This window comes from Perissodus microlepis, chromosome 23 (genome assembly GCF_051167445.1).
Source record: "Perissodus microlepis isolate ML-2025 ecotype Zambia chromosome 23, ASM5116744v1, whole genome shotgun sequence".
In the NCBI taxonomy this organism is placed as follows: domain Eukaryota; kingdom Metazoa; phylum Chordata; class Actinopteri; order Cichliformes; family Cichlidae; genus Perissodus; species Perissodus microlepis.
In genome coordinates this window covers 24598084-24624157 of record NC_140482.1, presented here as the reverse complement: position 1 = coordinate 24624157, position 26074 = coordinate 24598084, and the positions used below count along the sequence as shown (strand labels likewise).

The 26074-nt window shown below is 41.5% G+C and overlaps 2 protein-coding genes across 3 annotated transcripts in view; one reads left to right on the top strand and one right to left on the bottom strand.

Moving 5' to 3' along the window:
* Positions 1–26038, top strand: part of LOC146361526 (protein NLRC3-like) — a 33744-nt gene extending 7706 nt beyond the window's left edge. For both annotated transcript variants that reach the window (XM_084920711.1, XM_084920712.1), the window contains exons 4-10: positions 14437–14512; positions 14677–14905; positions 15059–16844; positions 19061–19234; positions 19862–20032; positions 20749–20795; positions 20928–26038. In XM_084920711.1, the coding sequence (XP_084776837.1) occupies positions 14437–14512; positions 14677–14905; positions 15059–16844; positions 19061–19234; positions 19862–20032; positions 20749–20795; positions 20928–21487 (3043 nt within the window). In that variant the 3' untranslated portion in view covers positions 21488–26038. The remainder of the gene's footprint in view (positions 1–14436; positions 14513–14676; positions 14906–15058; positions 16845–19060; positions 19235–19861; positions 20033–20748; positions 20796–20927) is intronic.
* On the bottom strand, positions 11736–13022 carry LOC146361527 (zinc finger BED domain-containing protein 4-like). The gene is made up of 2 exons (XM_084921248.1): positions 12494–13022; positions 11736–12243 (listed from the first exon to the last, which is right to left on the bottom strand). Exons 1-2 carry the CDS (start codon positions 12856–12858, stop codon positions 11736–11738), a joined length of 873 nt encoding a protein of 290 aa, XP_084777374.1. The 5' UTR covers positions 12859–13022.
* Positions 26039–26074: the final 36 nt, after the last annotated feature.

The following is a 26074-nucleotide window of genomic DNA, read 5'->3' as shown; positions in this document are numbered from 1 at the left end:
TTTGGCGCAAAGTCAGGCGCCTGGAAGGATATTATAATTGTTTCTCCCTTCTTACTCCTATTCATGAAAACCCTGACTTCTTACCTGGTCTTCGGGCTGGTTTTGCGGACTGGTCTCAAAAAGGGATTAATACAGTGGGTGATCTTGTTCATGAGAACTCTCTTCTTACTTTTAATCAACTGAAAAGCAAGTTTGGTCTGACCAATAAGGATTTTTTGAAGTACTTTCAGGTAAAGCACTATATTACTTCTAAATTGAAGGATTTTAATGGAGGGTTTGGTCTTTCTCCTATAGAATCACTCATGGCAAAAACTACCCAACTAAAATGTATCACTAAAAAGATTTATAACATTCTGTCTGATCTTAGAATGGATAACTCTGACAAAATCAAGGGCCAATGGGAATCAGACGTAGGCGCTATAGATGCTGAAGCTTGGGATGAGTTGTGTTGTCGTCCTTTTAAAGCCTTGGCATCTAATTCTATTTGGGAAAGGCAGTTTAAACTTATAAATAGGCTTTATATTACACCTGAGAAGAGACACATGATGTTTCCAGCTTTGCCTAATCTCTGTAACAAATGTCAGTCTGCTGTTGGTTCCTTTTTTCATTGTCTGTGGAGCTGCCCTGTTATTCTACAGTTTTGGAGATCACTCATAGATAAGCTATGTACTATATTTCATTGCCGACTGCATCTGGGTCCAAGGACTTGCTTGTTAGGACTAAATGATGAGCTACCTGCCGGCTTTCGCAGCAAAGATCTCCTTCACATACTGCTACACTACGCTCGAAAGTGCATTATGGTACTGTGGATTTCTGATAAGGCTCCATCTGTCAACCAGTGGCTACAGTCTGTGATATGTATTGTGCCAATGGAAGCCTTCTCTACAGCACTTAAGGACAAACCTTTCCTTTTCTATCGCATATGGGACCCTTTTTTGGCCCATCTGGACACTCCCTCTGCTCAGAGGTTGAAATCGGGCTTACGGGATTTAGCCTGGCAACAAAGGGACGATTGTTAACCTTTTTCATTGTTTATTACTATTGCTGTTGGCTTTTTCTTTCTGCCTCCCATGTCCTGCTATACATGTAGATGCCTCTTTGTCCTGTGTATGTATGTGCTGGTGACTGCTGTTTTCCTGCTTTGCAATTAAAAGTTCAATTAAAAAAAAAAAAAAAAAAAAAAAGAGACAGTTGGAGGCAAACGGAGTGGAGTTTGACTTTTTTTCATTAGCTTGCGACGAAAGCACGGATGCATCTGACACCACTCAATTACTGATTTTTTTGAGAAGAGTGGACAATGAAATGAACGTGAGTGAAGAGCTACTTGACCTCCAGAGCCTTAAGGACCAAACAAGAGGAACAGATTAATTTTCTGCTGCTTGTTCCGCCTTAGATGACATGAAACTACCGTGGAATAAAGTCACTGGTATTATTACGGATGGGCACCTGTCATGGCTGGGGAGCGAAATGGATTAACAACCCTAGTCTGTAACAAAGTAAACAAAGAAGGAGGTAAAGCTATAAAACTCCACTGTATTATTCACAAACAAGTACTCTGTGCTAAACATTTCAAATATTGAAAAGGATCTCACACTTTTTACTTCCCTTTTGTCCGTGGACCCTGATGACACTCCTGATCATCTGCAACTGGAGCTCACTGAGCTGCAGTGTGACACCGAGTATCGCAGTCAGCACCAACAGCTCTCTCTTGTTGACTTTTACTGCCAGCTGGATAAAGGCAGGTTCCAAGAGATTTGAATATTTGCTAAGAAAATGCTGAGCTTGTTTGGCTCAACATACTTGTGTGAGAAGGCATTCTAGGTCATGAACATGAACAAGAACCGCGTGAGGGCAAGATTAAGTGACTCTCACTTGTGTGGCAATTTGCACATCAAAACCACTGTTTTTGAGCCAGACCGGGGCCATTTACTTCAGTCAAGGTCTCAATATCACCCTTCACATTAGTGCAGGCAAGTTATTTGTTTAGTTTGTTTAGTGCCCATGCCGTGTATGTTTACAGTGGTGCCAAAACCCAGGACGGGAGACACGGCAGACCCAGTGGCATTTTGATAATTTTTTATTGATCCCTACACGGTTGCTGTACATTCGCACTCAGAGCTGCAGCTCTCCTGCTGCCAGCTCAACATAACACCAACAACCCAACCACAGGACCCAGTACAATATTTAATTCGGCGGGGCGTGATTGCGGATGCCGTGCAGGTGCGTCTGCCTCCTCTGCACGGCACCGCAGGCCACGCCCCGCCACACGCCCCGCCACACGCCCTAAATGTATTCCCTAGCCCTGGTTAAATGAATCCACCCGAGCGGTCAGACGTCAATGCAGGAGAGCAGAGCGAAAGTGGAAGAAGGACAAATTGCAGGTTTCTTTTGAAATGTTAAAGGACTGTTGGAAATGCTATCAAAATACAGTGAAAAATGAGAAAAACAGCCATTTTTCTCAGGTGATTGCATCAAATTGTCATAATCCCCGCACACTTTATAAGACCATCAGTTCTATTTTAAATGTGCCCCAGTCTGCCAACCTGGAAGGCTCTGCTAATAGATGGAATCAGTTTCTTTCTTTTTTTGTAAACAAGGTTGAGTCCATCAGGTCAGCAATAGTACCTCCTACATATGACCCATCCACGTTTAGTCCCTGTTCAGCTGCCTTATACCAGTTTGAACCCATCTCAATTACACTTCTTAACGAGATGGTTAGACAAATTAAACCTTCTGGTTCTCCCGTGGATGTGATCCCTGCATGGCTCTTTAAAGAGGTTTTCCCTTCAATTGGAACCTCAGTCCTTGCTAGCAGTATTACTTCCAGTGTGGTTCCTGATGGTTTTAAACATGCAATTGTAAGCTCTTTATGTAAAAAAAAAAAACAAAACCTGGCATTGACGCTTTAGTTTGCTCACATTTTAGACCTATTTCAAGACTTCCATTCCTTTCAAAGTTATTGGAAAAAATAGTTTTTACCCAACTGAATACGTTTCTTGATGCTAATGGCATCATGGAACTTTTTCAGTCTGGTTTTAAACATCTACACTCCACTGAAACAGCACTTTTACGTGTTTTTAGCGATATCTTTTTAGCTACTGATTGTGGAAGTTCCGTGATCCTTGTGCTTTTAGATCTTACTGCAGCATTTGACACTGTTGACCACAATATTCTTATCTCTCGTTTGGAACACCTGGTTGGCATCAAAGGTGCAGCACTGGATTGGCTTCGCTCATATTTGAGTGGCAGAACGTTTAGTGTTAAAGTTGAAAATTTTGAGTCCACCTCAGCCCCCCTTCTTTGTGGGGTGCCCCAGGGCTCAATCCTTGGCCCTCTTCATTTTTCATTATACCTCCTCCCTTTGGGGTCTATTTTTAGAAAACACGAAATATCCTTTCACTGCTACGCAGACGACTGCCAAATTTATTTGCCTTTAGCACCAAATTGCCCAGGCTCCATCCAAATCCTTTTGAACTGCCTTGAAGATATCAAAGCTTGGATGGCTCTGAACTTTTTGAGTTTCAATGAGAGTAAAACAGAGGTGATTGTATTTAGACCTAATAATATTTCATGTAGCCCGCTCGTAAATTGTGGTTGGCTAGGGTGTTATATCAAGCAGCATGTGACAAACTTGGGAGTCATTATGGACTCAGATTTTAAATTGGACAAACATATTAGTTCGGTGTTGCAAAAAAAGCTTTTTCCAGCTGAGGCAAATAGCTAAGCTGAAGCCAGTTTTGTCAAGACGTGACATGGAGAAGGTAATACATGCCTTTAGTTCAACACGGCTTGACTACTGTAATGCACTGTTTTTTGGAGTCAGCCAATGATCTCTTGCTCGTCTTCAGCTCATTCAAAATGCTGCTGCCCGCCTCTTAACTGGTACCCACAGCTATGAACATGTAACACTTATCCTGTCTTCTCTTCATTGGCTTCCTGTTCATCACAGAATTAATTTCAAAGTCCTAACACTGGTTTATAAATGCCTTAACCTCCTAGGACCTGGCATCCACATATGTGGACATCGCATTTTGGGTTATTTAGACCAAAATACTCAATTTTTCTCTACAAGGGCCTGATATCCACTTACGAGGACATTATACTGCTACTGTTCTATCGAAATTTTAAAAAAATATCCTCATATGTGGCTCTCATTTTTCTTAAAAACAAAAATAAGGTAAAAAAAATATCAGGTAATTCTTTGTTTTTACATTCATCGGGCCCAAAATATGCCCAATCAGCCCAAATATCAAAGAGAAATTTAAAAATGCATGCTGTGGAAGAGTTCGGGTCTTAGGAGGTTAATGGTCTTGCTCCCCCATACCTTTCCGAGTTACTTCAGCCTTATATTCCTTCACGGACCCTCAGATCAGCTGACCAGCTGCTGTTGGTTGTCCCAAAATCAAGGCTTAAACGTAGAGGAGAACGAGCCTTTTCAGTTATGGCCCCAAAACTTTGGAATACGCTGCCTTTAAATATTAGAGAGGCATCTTCGTTTCCTGTTTTTAAAATGCTTTTGAAAACACACCTTTTTTCGATAGCGTTCAGACTGGCTTGAGTTGATATGGTTTTTATTGTGTTTTATGTGAGTGTCAGTGGTTGTATCTTGTGTTTTACCCTGTGTTTCTGTACAGCACTTTGGGCAAACTTTTTGTTTTTAAACGTGCTATATAAATAAACTGGATTTGGATTTAATGTTATTTTCCTGTTCACATGTTTTGAATTTAGATGTTTAGTTTTTCTTCATTTTATGTGTTCTTCAAATACATGATTTTGGTAAAAATGTTTAATAATAAATAATTGATAATAAAATTTGTGTGTGGAAAAAAAAAATTACAAAATATTGTAAAATCATTCATTTGCATTTAATGTTAATGGTTCAAAATATTTCAGGCTGAATGGTCGGCCCCCACACATTCTCACCTTCCCAAATCTGGCCCTCTTTACGAAAAGTTTGGACACCCCTGACTTAATGTTACTTTTCAGTTAGCTCTTATTTTAGCCTGATGTAACAGTAATTAAAAAAATATTACAAATAACAAAAACATAAAGTTTGAAACTGAATTTCAGTATTTTTTTTTTCATCGATGTATTAAAAGAAAAAAGAAAAAACTACATTTACATAAGGATTCAGACTCGTTACTTAGTTCGTACTTGACACATCTTTGACTGCAATTACAACCTTATACCGCGCAGGGCTCTAGAGTGCGACCAATTTGGTCGCAAATGCGACCAAATTTTTCAGTGGTGCGACTAAAAAAAAATATTTGGTCGCACCTGTGCGACCAACTGTTCGGGTAACAAAAAAAAAAAAATCTCTGCAACTCTCCTTGTGGTCAACAACAGACACACATTATGCCCCTATCGTGGACTAAACCAATCAGAGATAGTCAGGGGCAGGACTTCTCTGATTGCCCGTGGTCCTGTTGAAAGTGCAGGTGGATGAGAGAGGTGAGTAGCTTGAATAAAGCGATATCAATTCATTAACGGATTCCACACAAAGACGTAAACACAGAGCGGACCCGACGCATCAGAATCAGCTTTGTCTTTCTCGGCTTTCTCAGCCGACGGCCCGTACACGGACACACTGTCGGAGCTTAGCGATTCTGATGCGTCGGGTCCGCTCTGTGTTTACGTCCTTTTTGCGCTGATTCTGAGCTGCAGGTTTTGTCTCTCTCCAACCAAAATTCGCCGAGCCAGCAGCAAAAGAATCAGCAAACTACGCTTCACATTTGATCAATGTCGTCATGAATTCCCTCTGACTTTTGCTGTTTTGCTTCCACCACGATAAAAATCACACTTCATGCACAGCTCTCTCTCTCTCTCTCTCTCTCTCTCTGTACTTCAAGAACAGTTTCCCGTATCAAATCTCTGTTTTCTGCATTATTCATTCGCTTATTACCCACCACCGTTGTTTACAGCACTGTCTTTTTCTTTTTCACTTAAATGACCTCGGACAAGAAAGCCTAATTTCTGCTGTTCAATACTGAAGAAATTTAAACTTCTTAAAATTATGCAAAATTGCAGAATATTTTTAAGGTTATCTGCTATAAAAAGCCAGACCAGGAAAATCTCCTTCATGTTTTCTGTGTTTTATTCTCAGTTACTTTCACACAAAGGCATCTGCTGTGATGTTCACAATTCTGATGAAGTCTCATGTGTATCAGTACTGATAAATGATCAGAATTATAATATTTCTGACTGTCTGAGGCTAAATTGAATCAAATCAGGACTTTGAGAACCGAAATCGAATGGATTATAGAAATCAGTGATGATACCCAGCCCTAGTGAGCAGCCTAGGCCTGAGAGAAGTGGATGTAGCTTGTTAATGTTAATACGTAACTTGGCTTGTTAAGATGTTTTTGATTGAAATAGCTTTTGATGTCAGTGAAATTGATCTATTAATGCTGCAAATTCAATGAATGACCATTTTCCATTCTCTACAACCTATAAAATCTTTTGAAACTCTGTGTGCGTAATAATTTGGAACAGTGCATTTTAAGTTTTTTATTTTTGAAAAAACACTGTTTTCATTGGGAGTTTTATTCAGTAACATTTCAATTATACTCTATTGGTCAATGACTCGAAAATTATGGCAACTGTCATTTGAATCGACTATTTAGGAAAAACAGAGAAAAATATCATTTGCATAATAATTTGGAATGTGGTGTAAGTCTTTTTAGTTATGATACAGCAAGCTTTGCACACCTACATTGGGGTATTTTCTGTCATTTGTCTTTGCAAGGTCAGTCAGGTTGGATAGGAATGTAAGTGAACAGCCATTTTCAGGTATTTTTAGACATGTTTGATATGGTTCAAGTCAAGGGTCTGGCTGGGCAACTCTTGAACATCCAGACTTATCCTTAAGCCAATCCTGTGTTGTCTTCGCTGTTTGCTTAGGGTCATTGCCATGTTGGAAGGTGTAGTTCTGGCCAATTCTGAGGTCCTGCATGCTATCGAATAGGTTTTTATTGGGGGTATGCTTATACTTTGCTCCATTCAGCTTCCCCTCAACCCTGACCAGTCTCTGCTGCTGAGTAAACCTCAGCATGATACTTCCACCACCATACTTCACTGCTGTGGTGGTATTGGGTAGTTGATGAGTGGTACCTGCTTTTCTCCAGACCTAGTGTCTAGAACTGAGGCCTGTGAGGATGCCATCATCTAAAACAAGGACTGTACACCATTTTCTCAAGAACAAGATCTGGATCATCAGTGACCTGAAGACCCTGCTGAATGAAAAGAAGAAGATTTTCAGTGAGAAGCTGCTCAGGATGGGTGTCACAAATTCTACTGTGTTACTGACTATCTGTCAGAGAGTCTCAGTTTGTATTGCTGACCCTGTCTGATGTAGGACTTAGTAATACTACACTAGAGACTCTTGTTCCTCACAGTCCTTCAGGTGCTTTATTTGCAAACTCCAAGTGGGCTTTCATGTGTTTTGCACTGAGAAGTGGTTTCTGTTTCTGCCACTCTACCATAAGGCTTAGCTCTCCGGAGGGTCACAGTCATCGTTATCCTTCTGGAACTTGATCCTATCTCCACACAGGATCTCTGGATTTTGGAGTGACCATTGGGTTCTTGGTCCCCACTCTCACTGGAAACCTTCAGTACAGCAGTACATTTTCAAACCTCTTCACAATTATGTGCTACTTTGTGTTGGACTATCACAGAAAACCAATCAATACAGTCAATCAATCAAAAAACATTTAAGTTTGTGGTTGGACGGTGACAAAATGTGTAAAAGTTCAAGGGGTATGAATGCTTTTTCAAGGTACTGTATGTGTCTATAATATCAGTTTGTGTTTATATGCACACATACAGTGACTTCAGAAGGTATTCTCTTATATATTTATTATAGATAGATAGAAATAGCAATGGCAGAGCCCTGCAAAATGACCTCCAGCAGGCCATAAATGTGCATGTGTCGGCTCAAAAGGTCAGAAACAGAGTACATGAAGGTGACATGAGGGCCCGACGTCCATAGGTGTGAGTTGTGCTTACAGCCCAACACCTGTTTGGCATTTGCCAGAGAACACCAAGATTGGAAACTTCACCACTGGTGCCCTGTGCTCTTCACAAATGAAAGCAGGTTTACACTAAGCACATGTGACAGAGTCTGGAGACACTGTGAAGAACATTCTGCTGCCTGCAACATCCTCCAGCATGACTGGTTTTGGCAGTGGGCCAGTAATGGTGTGGGGTGGCATTTCTTTGGGGGTGCCGCACAGCCATTCATGTGCTCGTCACAGGTAGCCTGACTGCCATTAGGTACCGAGATGAGATCCTCAGACCACTTGTGAGACCATATGCTGGTGCGGTAGGCCCTGGGTTCTTCCTAATGCAAGACAATGCTAGACCGCATGTGGCTGGAGTGTGCCAGCAGTTCCTGCAAGACGAAGGTGTGGCGAGAATAAGGCACGGCGGGACCACAGATCCCGCCGTGCCTTATTTGAATAGTGTATTATTGTTACCTAGACCCATATCTGACAAATCATTCCCAATGGAAGATTTTTTTCTGCTCCTTGACAGAAGGAGCCAGCTTGCTCCATGGGAAATATTTTGCCTCAAAACTTTTATTCAAGTAATTGTTTTTTCTTTAACTTAATTCTATGCCGAAAATTCTGAAACTGTTACATAATTTGTTCTGTTCATTGCTCATTTGTTCTTGAGATATAACAATTCATTTAAAACAGTTTTTCTTACCTGATGCTTGTAAAAAACAGAATACAGTATATTTCATGAAAGTCTTTTTGTGTTTTTTAACTTACGGACTGAGCGTGCTAATGAGAAATTTGATAAAATATGGAAATCCAGACTGCAGTGGATTTTACAAAAAGGATGGAGGTGGCTGGGGTGAACAAATACTTCAAGAAAAGGGAGGAACAAAGGAAGTAATGGTAACAAAGGAGTCAAGCAGGGTGCACACATATGAGAATGAAAGGTGTCGGAGACAACTGTAGCTAGGCAGCATTGGATGGTAATCTGTAGAATGAGTTTGGAAATCAAAAACAGGAAGTGGGTCAATGCAGAAGCAAAGTAGATGTCCTGTCCCCTCTGCTGTTCTGCATACACCTGAACCCCCTCAATTAGATAACTGACAAGACTGGCTATGGATACCAACCATAGATTGGAGTAATTGTCAGACACTTTCTCTATGATGATATTCAATTCAATTCAATTTTATTTATTTAGCGCCAAATCACAACAAAAGTCGCCTCAAGGCGCTTCATAGATACAGAGAAAAACCCAACAATCATATGACCCCCTATGAGCAAGCACTTTGGCGACAGTGGGAAGGAAAAACTCCCTTTTAACAGGAAGAAACCTCCGGCAGAACCAGGCTCAGGGAGGGGCGGCCATCTGCTGCGACCGGTTGGGGTGAGAGAAGGAAAACAGGATAAAGACATGCTGTGGAAGAGAGACAGAGATTAATAACAGATATGATTCAATGCAGAGAGGTCTATTAACACATAGTGAGTGAGAAAGGTGACTGGAAAGGAAAAACTCAATGCATCATGGGAATCCCCGGCAGCCTACGTCTATTGCAGCATAACTAAGGGAGGATTCAGGGTCACCTGATCCAGCCCTAACTATATGCTTTAGCAAAAAGGAAAGTTTTGAGCCTAATCTTGAAAGTAGAGATAGTGTCTGTCTCCCGAATCCAAACTGGAAGCTGGTTCCACAGAAGAGGGGCCTGAAAACTGAAGGCTCTCCCTCCCATTCTACTTTTAAATACTCTAGGAACAACAAGTAGGCCTGCAGTGCGAGAGCGAAGTGCTCTAATAGGGTGATATGGTACTACAAGGTCATTAAGATAAGATGGGGCCTGATTATTTAAGACTTGTATGTGAGGAGCAGGATTTTGAATTCAATTCTGGATTTAACAGGAAGCCAATGAAGGGAAACCAAAACAGGAGAAATATGCTCTCTCTTTCTAGTCCCTGTCAGTACTCTTGCTGCAGCATTTTGGATTAACTGAAGGCTTTTCAGCGAGTTTTTTGGACATCCTGATAATAATGAATTGCAGTAGTCCAGCCTGGAAGTAATAAATGCATGAACTACTTTTTCAGCGTCACTCTGAGACAGGATATTTCTAACTTTAGAGATGTTGCGCAAATGGAAGAACGCAGTCTTACATATTTGTTTAATATGTGCGTTGAAGGACATGTCCTGGTCAAAAATGACTCCAAGGTTCCTCACAGCGTTACTGGAGGCCAAGGTAATGCCATCCAGAGTAAGAATCTGGTTAGATACCATATTTCTAGGATTTTCAGGGCCGAGTAAAATAACCTCAGTTTTATCTGAATTAAGAAGCAGAAACATCCGACTTGTAAAACATCCTCAGGAGCTTCCTGCAGATGTTAAAAGACCTCAGCCTCCAGAGGAAGTACAGTCAGCTTATACAGGTGCTGCGTGTTGCATGACCAGTCTAGTTTGTTGTCCACCCACAGCCCGAGGTACTTGTATGTGTTGACTACCTCCATCCCTCTATCTGAACTGGCAGTGGACCTGGTCTGGACCTCCCAAAGTCCACAACCAGTTCCTTGGTCTTTGAGGTGTTGAGTTGCAGGTGGTTTGTGTGACTCCATGACTCCAAGTTCCTCACCAGACTCCTGTACTCCTCTTCCTGGTCATCCCAAATACACCTCATGATGGCTGTGTCATCTGCAAACTTAGGAATATGGCATAATTCAGAGTTGTAGCAGAAGTCAGAGGTGTACAGGGTGAAGAGAAGAGGGGACAGCACAGTGGTGCTCCTGTGCTGCTGACCACAGTGTCAGAAGTGATGTCCTTCAGCCTGATGTACTGTGGTCTGTCAGTGAGGTAGTCGCAGATCCAAGCGACCAGGCAGGGGTCCACCTGCATCCTGTTTAGTTTTTCCTGAAGCAGACAGGGCCAGATTGTATTAAAGGCACTGGAAAAGTCAAAAAACAGGATCCTGACCGTGCCTTTTCTCTTGTCAAGGTGTGAGTGGGCTCTGTGTAGGAGGTACAGGATGGCATCCTCCACTCCGACATCCGCCTTGTTGGCGAACTGTAGTGGGTCCTGGGCATGTTGTACCTGTGGTCGGAGGAGGTTGAGGAGCCGCTCTAGAGTCTTCATAAGATGTGACATCGGTCGGAAGTCATTCAGCTCATTGGGCCGGTTCTTTTTGGGGACCAGGACGATGCAGGATGTCTTCCAGAGGGCGGGCACTCTCCACAGTCGCAGGCTGAGGTTGAAGACTCGTTGTAGCGGCTCCCCAAGTTCAGCAGCACACGCCTTTCACATCTTAGGACACACGTTGTCTGGGCCTGCTGCCTTCCTGGGGCGAAGCTTTCTCAGTTGTCTCCTGACCTGGTCAACTGTGACACTGGGAGTGGATTGGAAGGGGGGGAGGGAGGCTGTCGTGCTGTTGAGAGAGGGGTTGGAGGAGGAGGAGGGGAATGTCATAGTGTCAGGGAGGGGGGGGCAGGGAGGTAGGAGATTAGGGAGAGGGCTCTGTAGTAAAGGTGAGGGTGGGGGTTTGTGTGCCGGTCAAACGTGTTGAAGAAATTGTTGAATTTGTTTGCCTTCTCCACATTCCCCTCCACTGTGCTGTTCTTGATGTTGTGGCCAGTGATGGTTTTCACACCATTCCAGACCTCCCTCATATTGTTCCTCTCGAACTTCTGCTCCACCTTCCTCCTGTAGGTGTCTTTTGCTTCCCTCAGGCAGTGTTTCACCTCCCGCTGTGCTGCTTTCATCTCCACTTAATGGAGAGAAAAAGTGAGTGGCAGGGTTTTTTTTAAGAAAAGTAGCTTTTCTGCATTATCAGCAGTCAGACTGTTTCTGTTTTCATCTATAATGTGTGACACTGAGCTAAAAAGCCTTTCACTTTCCACACTGCTACATGGGGCTGAGAGGTATTTACGGGCTATTTTAGCCAAAGTGGGGAACCTGATTTTGTTGACACCCCAGTACTTCAGAGGACTGTCTTCACGAGGGCTTGGGGCCTCTCCGAGGTATGTGTCGAGCTCAATGGCAGCACCTGCTGCCAGCGGCTGTGCTGCCTGGGGCTGCTCCTTAGCGATTTCGTCAAATACAGTGTCCAGACTGCTGCTAGTGCTGGCCTGGGCCTTGAGGAACAGTTTAGCAGGAGGTTCTGCAGCTTCTGCCCGACTCCCCTCTGCCTCAGCTCTGGACATCATCTGAAGCTCCTGCTTCAGGTGCAGCTTGGCCTCTGGAGCAGTGTTATTGGAGAAGAAGCGATCTTTATACCTGCACAAAATTCATAAATGTATTAATATGTGGAAAAATAGGACTGATTTTAGTTTCCCCTAAACCAGTGTGACAAATGCCAGCCATTTGACTTTCTGGTAATAATGGAAATGTATTTCATATTATATATATTGCATACATTTGTATTTGTGTATTTTAGTTACAAATATATAATATTTCAGATGTAAAATAATCTTACATTTAGTACTGTAGCTATACTCATTGAATACCTATAGCACACAGACTTTACCTTGGGTCGAGTATGGTGGAGATGAAGCACAGTGGGTTGGTCTCGACGTCACTGAAGCGCTTCTTGACAGCTGCCAGTAAGGTTGCTTTCATTGTCGTGACACCGTGGTCCTCGTCTGTTTCTCTGTTTAGAAGTCTCACTAGCACAGTCACAGCTGGGATGACATCAGAGGCTAGTGCGTCGTAGCTGCTCACTTTTTTAGTTAGCTCCTCAAAGGGGGCGAGGATGGCAACAGTCGTCTCCATAAGAGCCCATTGGTGAGCGGTGAGATAGTCAGGGAGTTCATGCTCGGACACATACACGCCCAGCACTCGCTTTTGCTCAATGAGGGATTGGAGCATGTAATACGTGCTGTTCCAGCGCATCTGTACGTCCTGCTGCAGTCTCTTTATTGGCTGGTTGAGCTGTCCCTGAATGTCCTCGAGGCGGGAGTAGGCTAACGCGGAATGTTTAAAATGCCCAACTATTTTCCGTCCCACTGCTAAAGCATCAGCTATGCTCCTCTGTGCTAATAAGCATGGGTAAATAAGCGTGGGTAAACTCTTTGTAGTCGTTGTCATGTTGGGATTTTAGGTGCTTGATTAAATTACTTAAATGCTGTTGTGTTAAATGCGCTACCTTTTGAGCCTCCTCTGGACAATTTCGCTGAGCCCGATTTGCAGTCCGCCTTTGTTTTCGCGTCTTCGTTCACTTTGAAATAGTTCCACACGACTGACTTGTCTCGCCTCGCCTTCTCCCAGCTCTGGGATGCAGCCGGGGCCTGGGGGCGGGCACTCGGCGCCTGTGATTAACCCCTTACATGCCGCTCAAACATAGACAGGGCTCAGACCGTGGTATCGGTCCTCGGTTTCGGGGGACTTTTAACGAGTACGAGTACTTTAGAAAATGGGGTATCGAGGCCGATACCCGATACCGGTATCGGTATCGGTGCATCCCTATTACCAAGTGCAATTTTTTTCCTACTATAGCAGAGCATTATATTCTATTTTGTATAGCACTTTATTCTATTGTATATAAAGTATTTGATTCTTGATGTGTAGTATGTTATTCTATTTTATCTTATCCTATTCTATTGTGTTTTTCTTAACTTTTATTGCTCAAAATTGTACATTTTGCCGTGACTAAAAACATTTCCCACGTGTGAGACTAATAAAGGTTTATCTTATTTCTCTTATCTTAGAGCTCAATATGCTCTCTCTGCTTCCGTTATGGTAATTTATTACTTTAGATACAGTAGGTAAAATAAGTTTTGAACACATCACCAATTTTCTGAAGCTGCTATTGACATGAAATTCTAAACAGATGTCTGTAAAAACACAGCCAATCCATACATGCAAAGAAATCAAACCATTAATATCCATAAATTATGTGCAATAATGAGAAATGACACAGTGGAAAAATATTGAACATGCTTACTGAAATGTGGTTAATACTTTCTATAAAAGCAAATTAGAAATTTCTCCTGTTTAGATCTGACCCAGTCTGAGTTGAGAGAGTGGTGCGTGGACTCACTATAGATCTGATTTGGACAACAACAGATGCCAACAGATTTGAGATTTATTACAGTTAATCATGCTATTATTGCAAATTGATTGGATGGAAATGCCAACTTGACGCTGTTCAGCTGATATTTGTTAGCAGAGTCACACATCAGACTGCAGTTTTATCCATGTTTTATTACTGTCACTTACCAAAATTTCTCTAAAGACTGCATCTGTCTGTGAGAGATCACACAACTGCTCCTCTTCCTAGTCGAACTTAATCACACTGGGACGTGTCCAGATAAAACCAGTCAAATAAATTAGACATAGACTATAAGGATCTAGCTCCTGAGCATTTCATTAAGGACAGGAAATTATTGTCCTTAATGAAACAGTCCTTTAGCTTGTTTGTTTGTGTATTGGCAGACAAATGTGAGGTAATTCTTCATGATTCTTCTACAGAATGGACCACAAGAGATCAAACGTTCCCAGCTGTCATGCCCAGCAGCATCAAACACACATGGACTCCATATTTATGGTATGTACATCTAAAACAAATACTTTTGCATTTGATCTTTTTCACTGTGCTTTATGCAATGCACTTTGTAGACCAATGGTTTATCAGCATGTCAATGTGATGTTGTGCTTCATATTTTCATTTTATTTTGGTAATTTGGGTCAGAATAGTCTATTGTTTTCTAGTTGCTGGAGGACAACGTCATCACTTTTGTGAAAAATGAGCTGAAGAATATCCAAAAGGTTCTGTGTTACGGTTACCCAGAATGCTTGGAGAGTCAGTTGGACAATGAGGATGTTTTGGAGGGTGAGGATGAAGAACAAAGGATGAGCAGTAGAGAGGCATTCATGAAGATCACTGTGCATGTCCTGAGAAGAATGAAGCAGCAGGAGCTGGCTGACCGCCTGCAGAGCAGTAAGAGGATTTCTATGAATATTTAAGGTGGTAGATAAATGGGGGACTTGAAAGTTTAAAAAGAACCAAAGGAGACAAAATTATATTAAAATAGTAAAATGCTGAAATATGTAATGTAATTGATTAACTGATCTTTCCTTTCTGTTCGTTTAGAAACATATGCTGGAGCTTGCCATGACCTTAAATCCACTTTGCAGAAGAAGTTCCAGTGTGTGTTTGAGGGGATCGCTAAAGCAGGACACCCAACCATTCTGAATCAGATCTACACAGAGCTCTACATCACAGAGGGAGGGACTACAGAGGTCAATGATGAACATGAGGTCAGACAGATTGAAAGATCTTTCAGGAAACTAGACAGAGCAGAAACCGCAATCAGAGCAGAAGACATTTTTAAAACCTCACCTGGAAGAAAAGTCCCGATCAGAACAGTGTTGACAAAGGGAGTGGCTGGCATTGGGAAAACAGTGTTAACACAGAAGGTCACTCTGGACTGGGCTGAAGACAAAGCCAACAAAGACATCCAGTTCATATTTCCATTCACCTTCAGAGAACTGAATGTGCTTAAAGAGGAAAAGTTCAGCTTGGTGGAACTTGTTCATCATTTCTTTACTGGAACCAAAGAAGCAAGAATCTGCAGGTTTGAAGACATGCAGATTTTGTTCATCTTTGATGGTCTGGATGAGTGTCGGCTTCTTCTGGACTTCAACAGAACTAAAATCTTAACTGACCCTAGAAAGTCCGCCTCAGTAGATGTGCTGCTCTCAAACCTCATCACAGGGAACCTGCTCCCCTCTGCTCACCTCTGGATTACCACACGACCTGCAGCAGCCAATCAGATTCCTCCTGACTGTGTTGACATGGTGACAGAGGTCAGAGGATTCACTGATCCACATAAGGAAGAGTACTTCAGGAAGCAAGTTAAAAATAAGACGCAGGTTAGCAAGCTCCTCTCCCACATCAAGACTTCACGAAGCCTCCACATCATGTGCCACATCCCAGTCTTCTGCTGGATTACTGCTACAGTTCTGGAGAATTTGCTGAAAGCCAGAGAGGGAGTAGAGCTGCCCAAGACTTTGACAGAGATGTACATCCACTTCCTGGTGGTTCAGGCCAAAGTTAAGAATGTCAAATATGATGGAGGAGTTGAGACAGATCCACACTGGAGTCCAGAAAGCAGGAAGATGATTGAGTCTCTGGGAAAACTGGCTTTTGATCAGCTGCAGAATGGCAACCTGATTTTCTATGAATCAGACTTGACAAAATGTGGCATCGATATCAGAGAAGCCTCAGTGTACTCAGGAGTATTAACGCAGATCTTTAAAGAGGAGAGAGGACTGTACCAGAAGACAGTATTCTGCTTTGTCCATCTGAGTGTTCAAGAGTTTCTGGCTGCTCTCCATATCCATCTGACATTCATCAACTCTGGTGTAAATATGCTGGAAGAATCACAATCAACCTCAAAGAAAAGACATTCTACAAAGACATATTTCTACCAGAGTGCTGTGGACAAGGCCTTAAAGAGTCCAAATGGACACATGGACTTGTTTCTCCGCTTCCTCCTGGGATTTTCACTGCAGTCCAATCAGACTCTCCTACAAGGTCTTCTGCCACAAACAGGAAATGACTCACAGATTAATCAGGAAACAGTCCAGTACATCAAGAAGAAGATCAATGAGAATCTGTCCACAGACAAAAGCATCAACCTTTTCTACTGTCTAAATGAACTGAATGATCGTTCTTTAGTGGAGGAGATCCACCAGTCCCTGAGATCAGGACGTCTCTCCACAGATAAACTGTCTCCTGCTCAGTGGTCAGCTCTGGTCTTCATTTTATTGTCTTCAGAAAAAGATCTGGATGTGTTTGACTTGAAAAAATACTTCACTTCAGAGGAGGCTTTTCTGAAATTGCTACCAGTAGTAAAAATCTCCAATAAAGCTCTGTGAGTACACATGTAGTTCTATTGCAATTTTGAACATAAAATGGTGCCCAGATAGGAGCAGATTAGTTTGTTGTCCATCACTTTTTCACTGAAAGTCAGTCGCCAGCAGGGATTTCAGAATCATGTTGACTAGGTAACTCATCAATGTATTTATCACTCTGGCATACATCAATCATCAATATCATCTGCTCTCAGCAATAGTTGCTCAAGTTAATGGCCTTAAAGTTGACAACTGAGGCTTAAAAAAAATCTCTTCCACCCAGGTGGTCTTTATCCTTCAAGCTCAGGTCCTCCTGGGAGCTTAAGGGTCCTGCGGAGTATCTTTAGTGCCTCTGTGCTGTGTTTCAGTCCAACTTTGTTTAGCCACTGGTAGGGTTTTTGGATGTTAGCCACTTCCCCTTTCTAGTGATGGTACATACGTTGCAGAGGCCTGACCTTCAATGATGGTTATTCTCCTTGCTCCTCTTCTTTCTCTGGTTTCTACCCCCTGAGTTATTCACTGAGCACGCAGTCAGTAGTGGCCATCTTCCTGATGTACTCATGGATTTCCCATAACAGCCATTCTGTTGAGCTGTACCCCTACTACTTCTTCAAGATAATCAGTTAACGACTGGCCACTGAGCCACTGACCATCAGGACCTTATCTTACCTTTTTTGAACCCAGGGCCACAGGACAACAGATCAGCTGTTTGTGTGTTACAGAGTTAGTTGTCTTGGCCACTAAGATGATGCTCTCTCGTGGATCATTGAGGTGATCCAATAATACAGAGAAAAACAGTGAAACCCCAACAATCATATGACCCTCTATGAATAACCACTTTGGTGACAGTGGTAGGGGAAAAACTCCCTTTTAACAAGAAGAAATCTCCAGCTGAATCAGGCTCAGGGAGGGGCGGCTATCTGCTGCAACCAGTTGGGACTGAAGGAAGGGGGATAGGACAACAATATGCTGTGTAATAATAACTAATAATTAAATGCAGAGAGAAAGTTTTAAGCCTAATCTTAAAAGTAGAGAAAGTGTCTGTCTTCTAAATCCAAACTGGAAGTTGGTACCACAGAAGAGGGCCCTGAAACCTGAAGGCTCTCCCTCCTAGTCTACTTTTAAATACTCTAGGAAACATAATTAAGGCCGCAGAGTGAGAGCAAAGTGCTCTAATGGGTTGAGATGGTACTATAAGGTCATTGAGATAAAATGAGCCCTGATTATTCAAGACCTTGTATGTAAGAGCAGGATTTTTAAATTCTATTTCGGAATTAACTGGGAATGTAGCGTCTAGTACTTCATAATGTAAACATTTGCTAAGGTCAGTGCAGGAAGATATGGCCTGAAGACCATGCCTTTAAGACCATTTGAGGTTCAGACTGCTTGGAGTGATGTAATCTCATAATGGTAGTTTGGCATAGGGGTATACCAGCTAGATGGCTTCCAACCCATTAGCCGCTGGGCATAGTATCTGGCAGGGCCAGCTATCCCTTGTTAACGTCTCCCAACAAGGTCATGGGTATATATATATATATATATATATATATATATCTTTGTAAAAGTTCTTGGTGATGGACACATTGGTGTGCACACAATCGAACACTCCGTTGGCAATGACGTGTCATTCAAACTTAACTGCTCCCATGGGAGCAGTTGCTTTCGCTCAGTTTCTTCTCAGTTTGTCTTACAGAGCCCAGGTACGTATGGAATATGAAAGGTGGAGAGATAGTCTTGATTGATAGAGAATCATTGGTTACATTGTAACACAGGTTCTCTGAGTGAAGAGCCTATCACTCCAGCTTCAGGCTTCTCTGAATGTGTTCCAATCAAAGTCAGCTGAAAAAAACATGCATGGTTCTTACTATAGCCATGAGGGCATTTAGTGTGGCCATCACAGGTCTTCAAGAATATCCACATCACCTGCACTGTGGGGATCAGTCCTCATACATGTGGAATAGTAAGGGTGGAGATGGTGTCTCCACACACACATCCTCGGTTACAATAGAACCAGACATTCATCTTACTCTGCATTTACCTATTTTTAAGATCAGCAAACAAGATTATTTTTATGTCATGGTATTTAGTATGACACATTATTTTGGAATGTTAGTTAACATTTTTCTTAAAAACTAACATTAAAAGTTAAAAATGTTTTTATTTTTTATATTACCTTATTTTATGGTTTAATTTTGATACATATATGCTTACTCGTTATGTTTTTATTTCTCTGTAGTTTATGTGGCTGTAACCTCTCAGACAGAAGCTGTGAAGCACTGTCATCAGCTCTTAGCTCTCAATGCTCTACTCTGAGAGACCTGGATTTAAGTAACAATAATCTGCAGGATTCAGGAGCAAGACTGCTGGCAGCTGGATTGGAAAGTCCGAACTGTAGACTGGAAATTCTCAGGTGATTGCTTGACACTAGATTTTCTTTGTAAATTTTTTTGCCTTTTATTTGATAAGGACAGTAGAGACTGACTGGAATGCAGAGGGAGAGAGAGAAGCAAAGACATGCGGCATCCCGCTGACCTAAACCGGCGCTCATCAAATACAGTTTCTAAATGATGCCATTTTTTTTATCAAGGGGAAATGAATCCATACCTACATGGCCCTGTGTGAAAAAGTGATTGCCCCCTAAACCTTATAACTGGTTGGGTCATCCTCAGCAGCAACAACTGCAATTAAGCATTTGCAAAACAGTATGAACCACCTTTTTAAGGTTATGCCACAGCATCTCAATTGGATTCAGGTCAGGACCTTGACTAGGCCATTCCAAAATAGGGGGGTGGGGTGTCACACCACTGTATTTAAAACTATTTAAAGAACAATCAGGTGTTACAATGAAAATAGTTCTTGTCCACCACAACACAGAGGGGCACATTACAAGTAACCAGAAATTTAGCCCTCTTTCCAGCCCTGATCTGGATTGGGTGGCTTTTTGTTATGTGTTCGTCATCACCTATGTTAGGCATCCATATTCGTTAGTTGTACAGACAAAACAACAGTAACACAGGGCATGTGTGTTTGTTTCCAGACTGTCAGGCTGTCTGATCACAGAGGAAGGCGGTGCTTCTCTGGCCTCAGCTATCAACTCCAACCCCTTCCATCTGAGAGAGCTGGACCTGAGCTACAATAATCCAGGACACTCGGTGGAGTTGTTGTTGGCTGGACTGAAGGAGCCGCACTGGAGGCTGGATACTCTTAGGTATGAAGACAATATGTTACATTGGAAAGAAAAGGTGGAAACATTTTTCATGTCCTTAACTCAGCCCCTGTTTATTTTAGCCTCTTAAATACTTAAATGACCACTTTAATGTCTCTTAGAGTACATGCTAGAAAGAAAGCTTCTTTTGACTGCTCTGTTATTCACAAGAGACTGCCACTAGAGGTAGTTGGATATATTTGATTTGGCAGAATTTAACACCAGATGCCTTTCCTGACACAAACCCAAAAGGAATTAGTTTGTCTTCAAAGGACTGATCCGCGGATTTGTTATTCACCAAATTTGTAAACCACTAGACTATTGAACAATTGTTAGAGTATATACAAAAGTTCCACAAATGACTCAATATTACCCCATTAATAACGTCCCTTCACTAGCTCCCTGTAGCTTTTTCAGGATTCAGGTTACTGAAAAAAAGCTGTCTTGTGTGTCAGCCTATAACTCTGCATAATTAGCATCATAAAGCCTCTAGAAGGGTGTTTCTGTAACTCAACGTCAAGTCAAGACATTTCTGTTTATATAGCACATTTTAAAACAACAGAAGCTGACTCAAAGTGCTTTACAGGTACGCTTAAGGTTTGCCTACTACTTTCAAGTCTTTTAATATGTCATATTGCTTCCTTAATATTATCAGTGCATATATATCATGAAATCTGTGCAATTTTCATGCTAAAAGCCCCTCCCCCCAACCTTTTTAGATGGGAACCTGCTGGAGCAGAATGGTTAACACCAGGTCTAAGCAGATGTAAGTGTGTTTTTAATCTACAACAAACATTTAGTATTCTTCATCCACATCTCTATCAGAAATCAACATCAAAGTGTCAATCAATGAACAGATCAGTAACTGCAACTGGATTGTGTTTGTTCTCTCCATTAGATTCCTGTGAAATCAAGCTTGACACAAATACAGCAAACGGAAAGTTCAAACTGTCTGACAATAACAGGAAGGTGACATATCAAGAGGAGGATCAGTCATATCCCAATCATCCAGACAGATTTGACTGGTGGCCTCAGGTACTGTGTACAAATGGTCTGACTGGTCGCTGTTACTGGGAGGTTGAATGGAGAGGACTGGTCTTTATATCGGTGAGTTACAGAGGAATCCGAAGGAGAGGAGACAGTCATAACTGTGTGTTTGGATGGAATGATCAGTCCTGGACTCTAATCTGCTCTGCTAGTGGATACTCTGCCTGGCATGATAGAAAAGAAATATCTTCTATCCCCTCTTCATTCTCCTCCTCCACCACCTCCACATCAGCCTCAGGTAGAATAGCAGTGTATGTGGACTGTCCTGCTGGCACTCTATCCTTCTACAGAGTCTCTGACACTCTGATCCACATCCATACCTTCAACACCACATTCACTGAACCTCTTTATCCAGGATTTGGGTTTCGTTTCAGGGTATATGATGCTTCAGTGTCCCTGTGTTCATGTTAGTAGAATCTGATCATGTTAAAAAAACACTGTTACTTTAACAGACAGTTTGATTTGTAAATACAGTTCAGTGAAAATGTATTTCACCCCTTCCTGACTTCTTAATTTTTTGCATATGTCATATTCGGATGTTTTACATCCTTAAACAAATTTTAACATTAGACAAAGAGAACAAATACAGTACAACTATGCCGTTCAGAAATGATTATTTCATTTATTAAGGGAAAAGGGTTATCCAAACATACTTGGCCCTGTGTGAAAAAGGAAATTATACTCTTTGTTAAACCATTAATTAAGTGTGTTTAACCACATTTGTTAGAAAGCTGAGTTCAATTTCATCAGGCTTGACTACTGCCAGACCCATTGAAAACTTGGAACAGTGGTGAACCTTCCCAGGAGTGATTAACCTTTTAAAATTAAAAACAAATGTTATATGTAAATTAAATAAAATAATTCTGATTATATTTTATGGTGCAAATTTTATGCTGTAAATTCACAGGTATTTAACATTTATTCTTCACACTTCACATATTCTTAATTGTATTTTTTATTTCTGTAATTTTATCAGTTTTGGTATTATAAACTACACCATCTGTAAAATTACCATAATCATACCTTTTGACAGATTGTTGATGTATACTTGTTGATGTTGTATACTCATAAAAATATTATACCATGTACTAAATACCATGTTTTCAAACCACTTTTGTAGTGACTTCCATAATTATACAACATATCAGTTAATTAATGAACAAACCCACAGCAAATTACAGGAACTGAAACTTATTTTCCTCTCATTTTTTGTGTCATTTTTACACTCAATGCATCAAAGAGGTGATATGGATTTACTGTGTAAAACTACAGTTTAATAGATTTATCTTTTTAAAAAAAAGGGCATATTTGTAAAATTATGTTGAACTTGCAACTGTCTTTTTGTTTGAAAAATACATATTGAAATACATTTTCCTTAAAAAAGATGCCACAGCATCTGCTTAATAGAACAGAATAGAATAGAATGCTATTATTTTCACTATACAGATGTACAATGAGATACAGAGCATCTCCTACACAGTACAAACATGTAGAGAGGGTTGGGTGGGCTGTCCAGTTTCTGCAGTACTATATACATATGGACAGTATTTACAGAAAAAATATATAAAATCTGCAAATACACAGTCAGGTTAAAAAAGGAAATAATATATGCATATAAATAGTGTATACAGTTGGGTTATTGCACAGTGGTGGTTTATAGAGGGAATTCCTGGATTGGGGGGTTGGAACTGTGTTTATCGGTGCATGTGTGAGTTCAGGGTGGTAGGCCCCTTATGTCAAACTGAGTGATTTATGACCCCAATAAAATGATTTATGCCTATTTTCGAAACTTTGCGCCCGAGACCAACTCTGCCTCCGAGGCGTGCCTAACTTCTTCCGCTGCCAATCACATATCAAATGGGTGGCTCCCACGGCACCCCAGATAGCCAATCGGTTACAGGGCCGATTTACCTTCTCTGCTATAGGTTCACTGGCTGGCTCTTACTCAGGATAAATAATCTAACATTTAGGCTTAAATTTAACTCTTTTTTTTATTCCTCCCAGAAAAGAAAAAAGACTTCTCTCTTTTTTCTTAAACAACATGGACGCCAGACCTGCCAACCTGACCCTGCTCGCCCAGACCCCTGTAACCAGCTACAGAGCTTCCGCAACGCCAGCGCAAGTCACACAAATGCATCTCTGTAGGGTTCAGCCAGCACCCACTAACCCCTTGGAAGAGAGATTCCGTCTCAGCTCAAGTGGATTTTGAGGCTACGCCTTCAGCCTCAGAGAGAGCGAGGTCTATTTCTACCAACTAAAAGCCGGTGAAAGTTTTGGCCCTCTAACACCTCAGATTGCCTTTACTTCGTCTGACTGGGCTGTTTTGAGCCTCATTGCGACACGCGAAGTGCAGAAGTACGGTGGCCCCTAGAGACAAAGCATGTACAAACTCCAAAACACTTACAAAATCCAAAACACATGCAAACTCCAAAACACTACGGAAGTGCTCCAGGACGCTAGGGGCAGTGTTGAGCTCGATTTGCAAAATAAACGGCAAGTTTGTTGCAAACACATGCAAGAGCGTCTGGCTGCAGCCACTGGGGAGCGCCATATTGCAACCTCCACACTAACCGGAAACACGTGACGTCCACACTAACCGGAAACACGTAACTTCAGTTAAATCATCATCATCATCATCATCATCATCATCATCAACTTTATTTATAAAGCACTTTAAAACAACCACAGCTGACACAAAATGCTGTACATTGGAACTGTAAAATAAAATTACATGAGATATAAATAAAAAAAACAAAGAAAAGAAGAGTGAAATCATTAATTAAATAACTACTTCAATTAAAAGAGAAAACGAAGTCTCACTGAGGTTAAAAGCCAAGGAATAAAAGTGGGTTTTAAGACGTGATTTAAAACTGGACAGTGAAGGGGCCTCTCTAACACGCATGGGCAAATTATTCCATAATTTTGGAGCCACAATAGAGAAGGCCCTGTCCCCTCTGAGCTTCCTCCTGGATCTCGGTACCTCCAGGAGCAGCTGGTCAGCTGACCTGAGAGACCGACAGGGTATGTGGGGATGAAGAAGCTCAGAGAGGTAAGGCGGGGCAAGACTGTGAAGGCATTTAAAAACAAACATAAGAATTTTAAAATTAACTCTAAAAGACACAGGCAGCCAGTGCAGAGAGGCTAGCACGGGGGTTATATGCTCTCTTTTTCGAGTTCCTGTTAGGAGTCGTGCAGCCGCATTTTGAACCAGCTGCAGACGTGAGAGCAATGACTGACTGACCCCCACATAAAGTGAGTTACAGTAGTCCAGACGGGAAGAAATAAAAGCATGGATCACTGTTTCAAGGTGCTGCCTCGAAAGAAAAGATTTTACTCTTGCCAGTCGCCTTAAATGATAAAAACTGGACTTCACCACTGCTCTGATTTGGTTGTCCAATTTAAAATCACTGTCCAACTTAAAACCAAGGTCAGTAACAACAGATTTAAAATAGACTTCCAGGGATCCTAAAACAACAGAGGAGGACTCACAGGGACCACTGGGTCCAAACACCAACACTTCTGTTTTCTTTTCATTAAAATTTAAAAAGTTTAGAGCCAACCAAGCTTTAATGTCATCTAGACATGTCAAGAGAGGTTTTATGGAGATGCCATCCTTGTGTTTTAGTGGCAAATAAATTTGGCAGTCATCGGCATAACAATGAAATGAGATCCCATGCCTTCTAAGGATAGAACCCAGAGGCAGTAGATACAGTGAAAAGAGCAGTGGCCCTAAAATTGAGCCCTGTGGGACGCCGCATGACAGAGGAGCAGAAGACAATTCGTAACCGAGAAGGCTGACAGAGAAAGTTCTATCTGACAAATAAGACCTAAACCAATTAAGTGCAGTGCCACCAATACCCACTACATCATGTAATCGAGAAATTAGAATATTGTGGTCTACGGTGTCAAAGGCAGCAGTTAGGTCAAGCAAGACAAGAACAACATGGTTACCAGAATCACATGCCAGAGGGATGTCATTAAAAACCCTTAATAATGCAGATTCTGTGCTGTCAAGGGTTTTAAAACCTGATTGAAAAACCTCAAAGATTCCATTTTCATCTAGAAAATCTTTCAGTTGACTAAAAACAATTTTCTCTAAAACCTTGGAGACTAAAGGCAGCTTGGAAATAGGCCTATAGTTCGCTAAAACTGTGTGATCAAGGCCAGGTTTCTTAAGCAGTGGCTGTACTACTGCATGTTTGAAATTTGCAGGAACCATACCAGAAGACAGACTGCTGTTAATAATGTCAAGGACATACTGTTGTATACTAGGAAAAATTTCTTTAAAGAATTGTGGAGGGACAGGATCCCGTGGGGAACCTGTGGGCTTAATATGGCGAACCACATCCTCTAAAGTGGAGAGCGTCACAAGCTCAAACTGAGTGAAAACAGCAGCGCAAGGGACAGAGACAGAGGGGTCAGAGTCAGGAGCTGTGATAAGAGCCCTGGTGGTGACAACCTTTTCAATAAAAAAGTTCAGAAAATTATTGCAAATCTCAGGAGAAACTTCCAAACAGACATTCAATGGAGTATTAAGAACAGTGTCAATGGTCCTAAACAACACACGTGGGTTATGACAGTTGGAAGAAATAATATTTGCAAAATATTCCATTTTTGCCTCTTTAACAGTGTTCTGGTAGCGATGCCAGCAGTCTTTTAGAATTTGAAATGATACATGCAGTTTATCCTTTTTCCACCTCCGTTCTGCTTGACGACATTCCCTCTTAACAGCACGACTGCTCTCATTAAACCAAGGCTCAGGTTTAGCCTTAGGCTGCCTGGTTTTTAAAGGAGCCACAGAGTCCATGACTTTTTGACAGCAAGAAATCGACTTTGACAGCTAAAACGAAATTGTGTTGTTTTTTTTTTTTCTATTGATGCTGCTGATAAATAAATGTAATAAATTAAAGTGTTTTTTTAACACTCTGGGTTTATTAAAAAAAAAAATCACCATCCCTTCAGCTTGTTTGTGGAAAAAGTGTCCATGTGTTATGTTTT

Excerpts from the sequence above, each read along its gene's own strand:
- LOC146361527 (XM_084921248.1), bottom strand. The coding sequence starts at position 12,858 with ATGCGCTGGAACAGCACGTATTACATGCTCCAATCCCTCATTGAGCAA. Across the intron at positions 12,244-12,493 it reads TCCACCATACTCGACCCAAG|GTATAAAGATCGCTTCTTCT; the intron begins GTAAAGTCTGTG and ends AATTTTGTGCAG.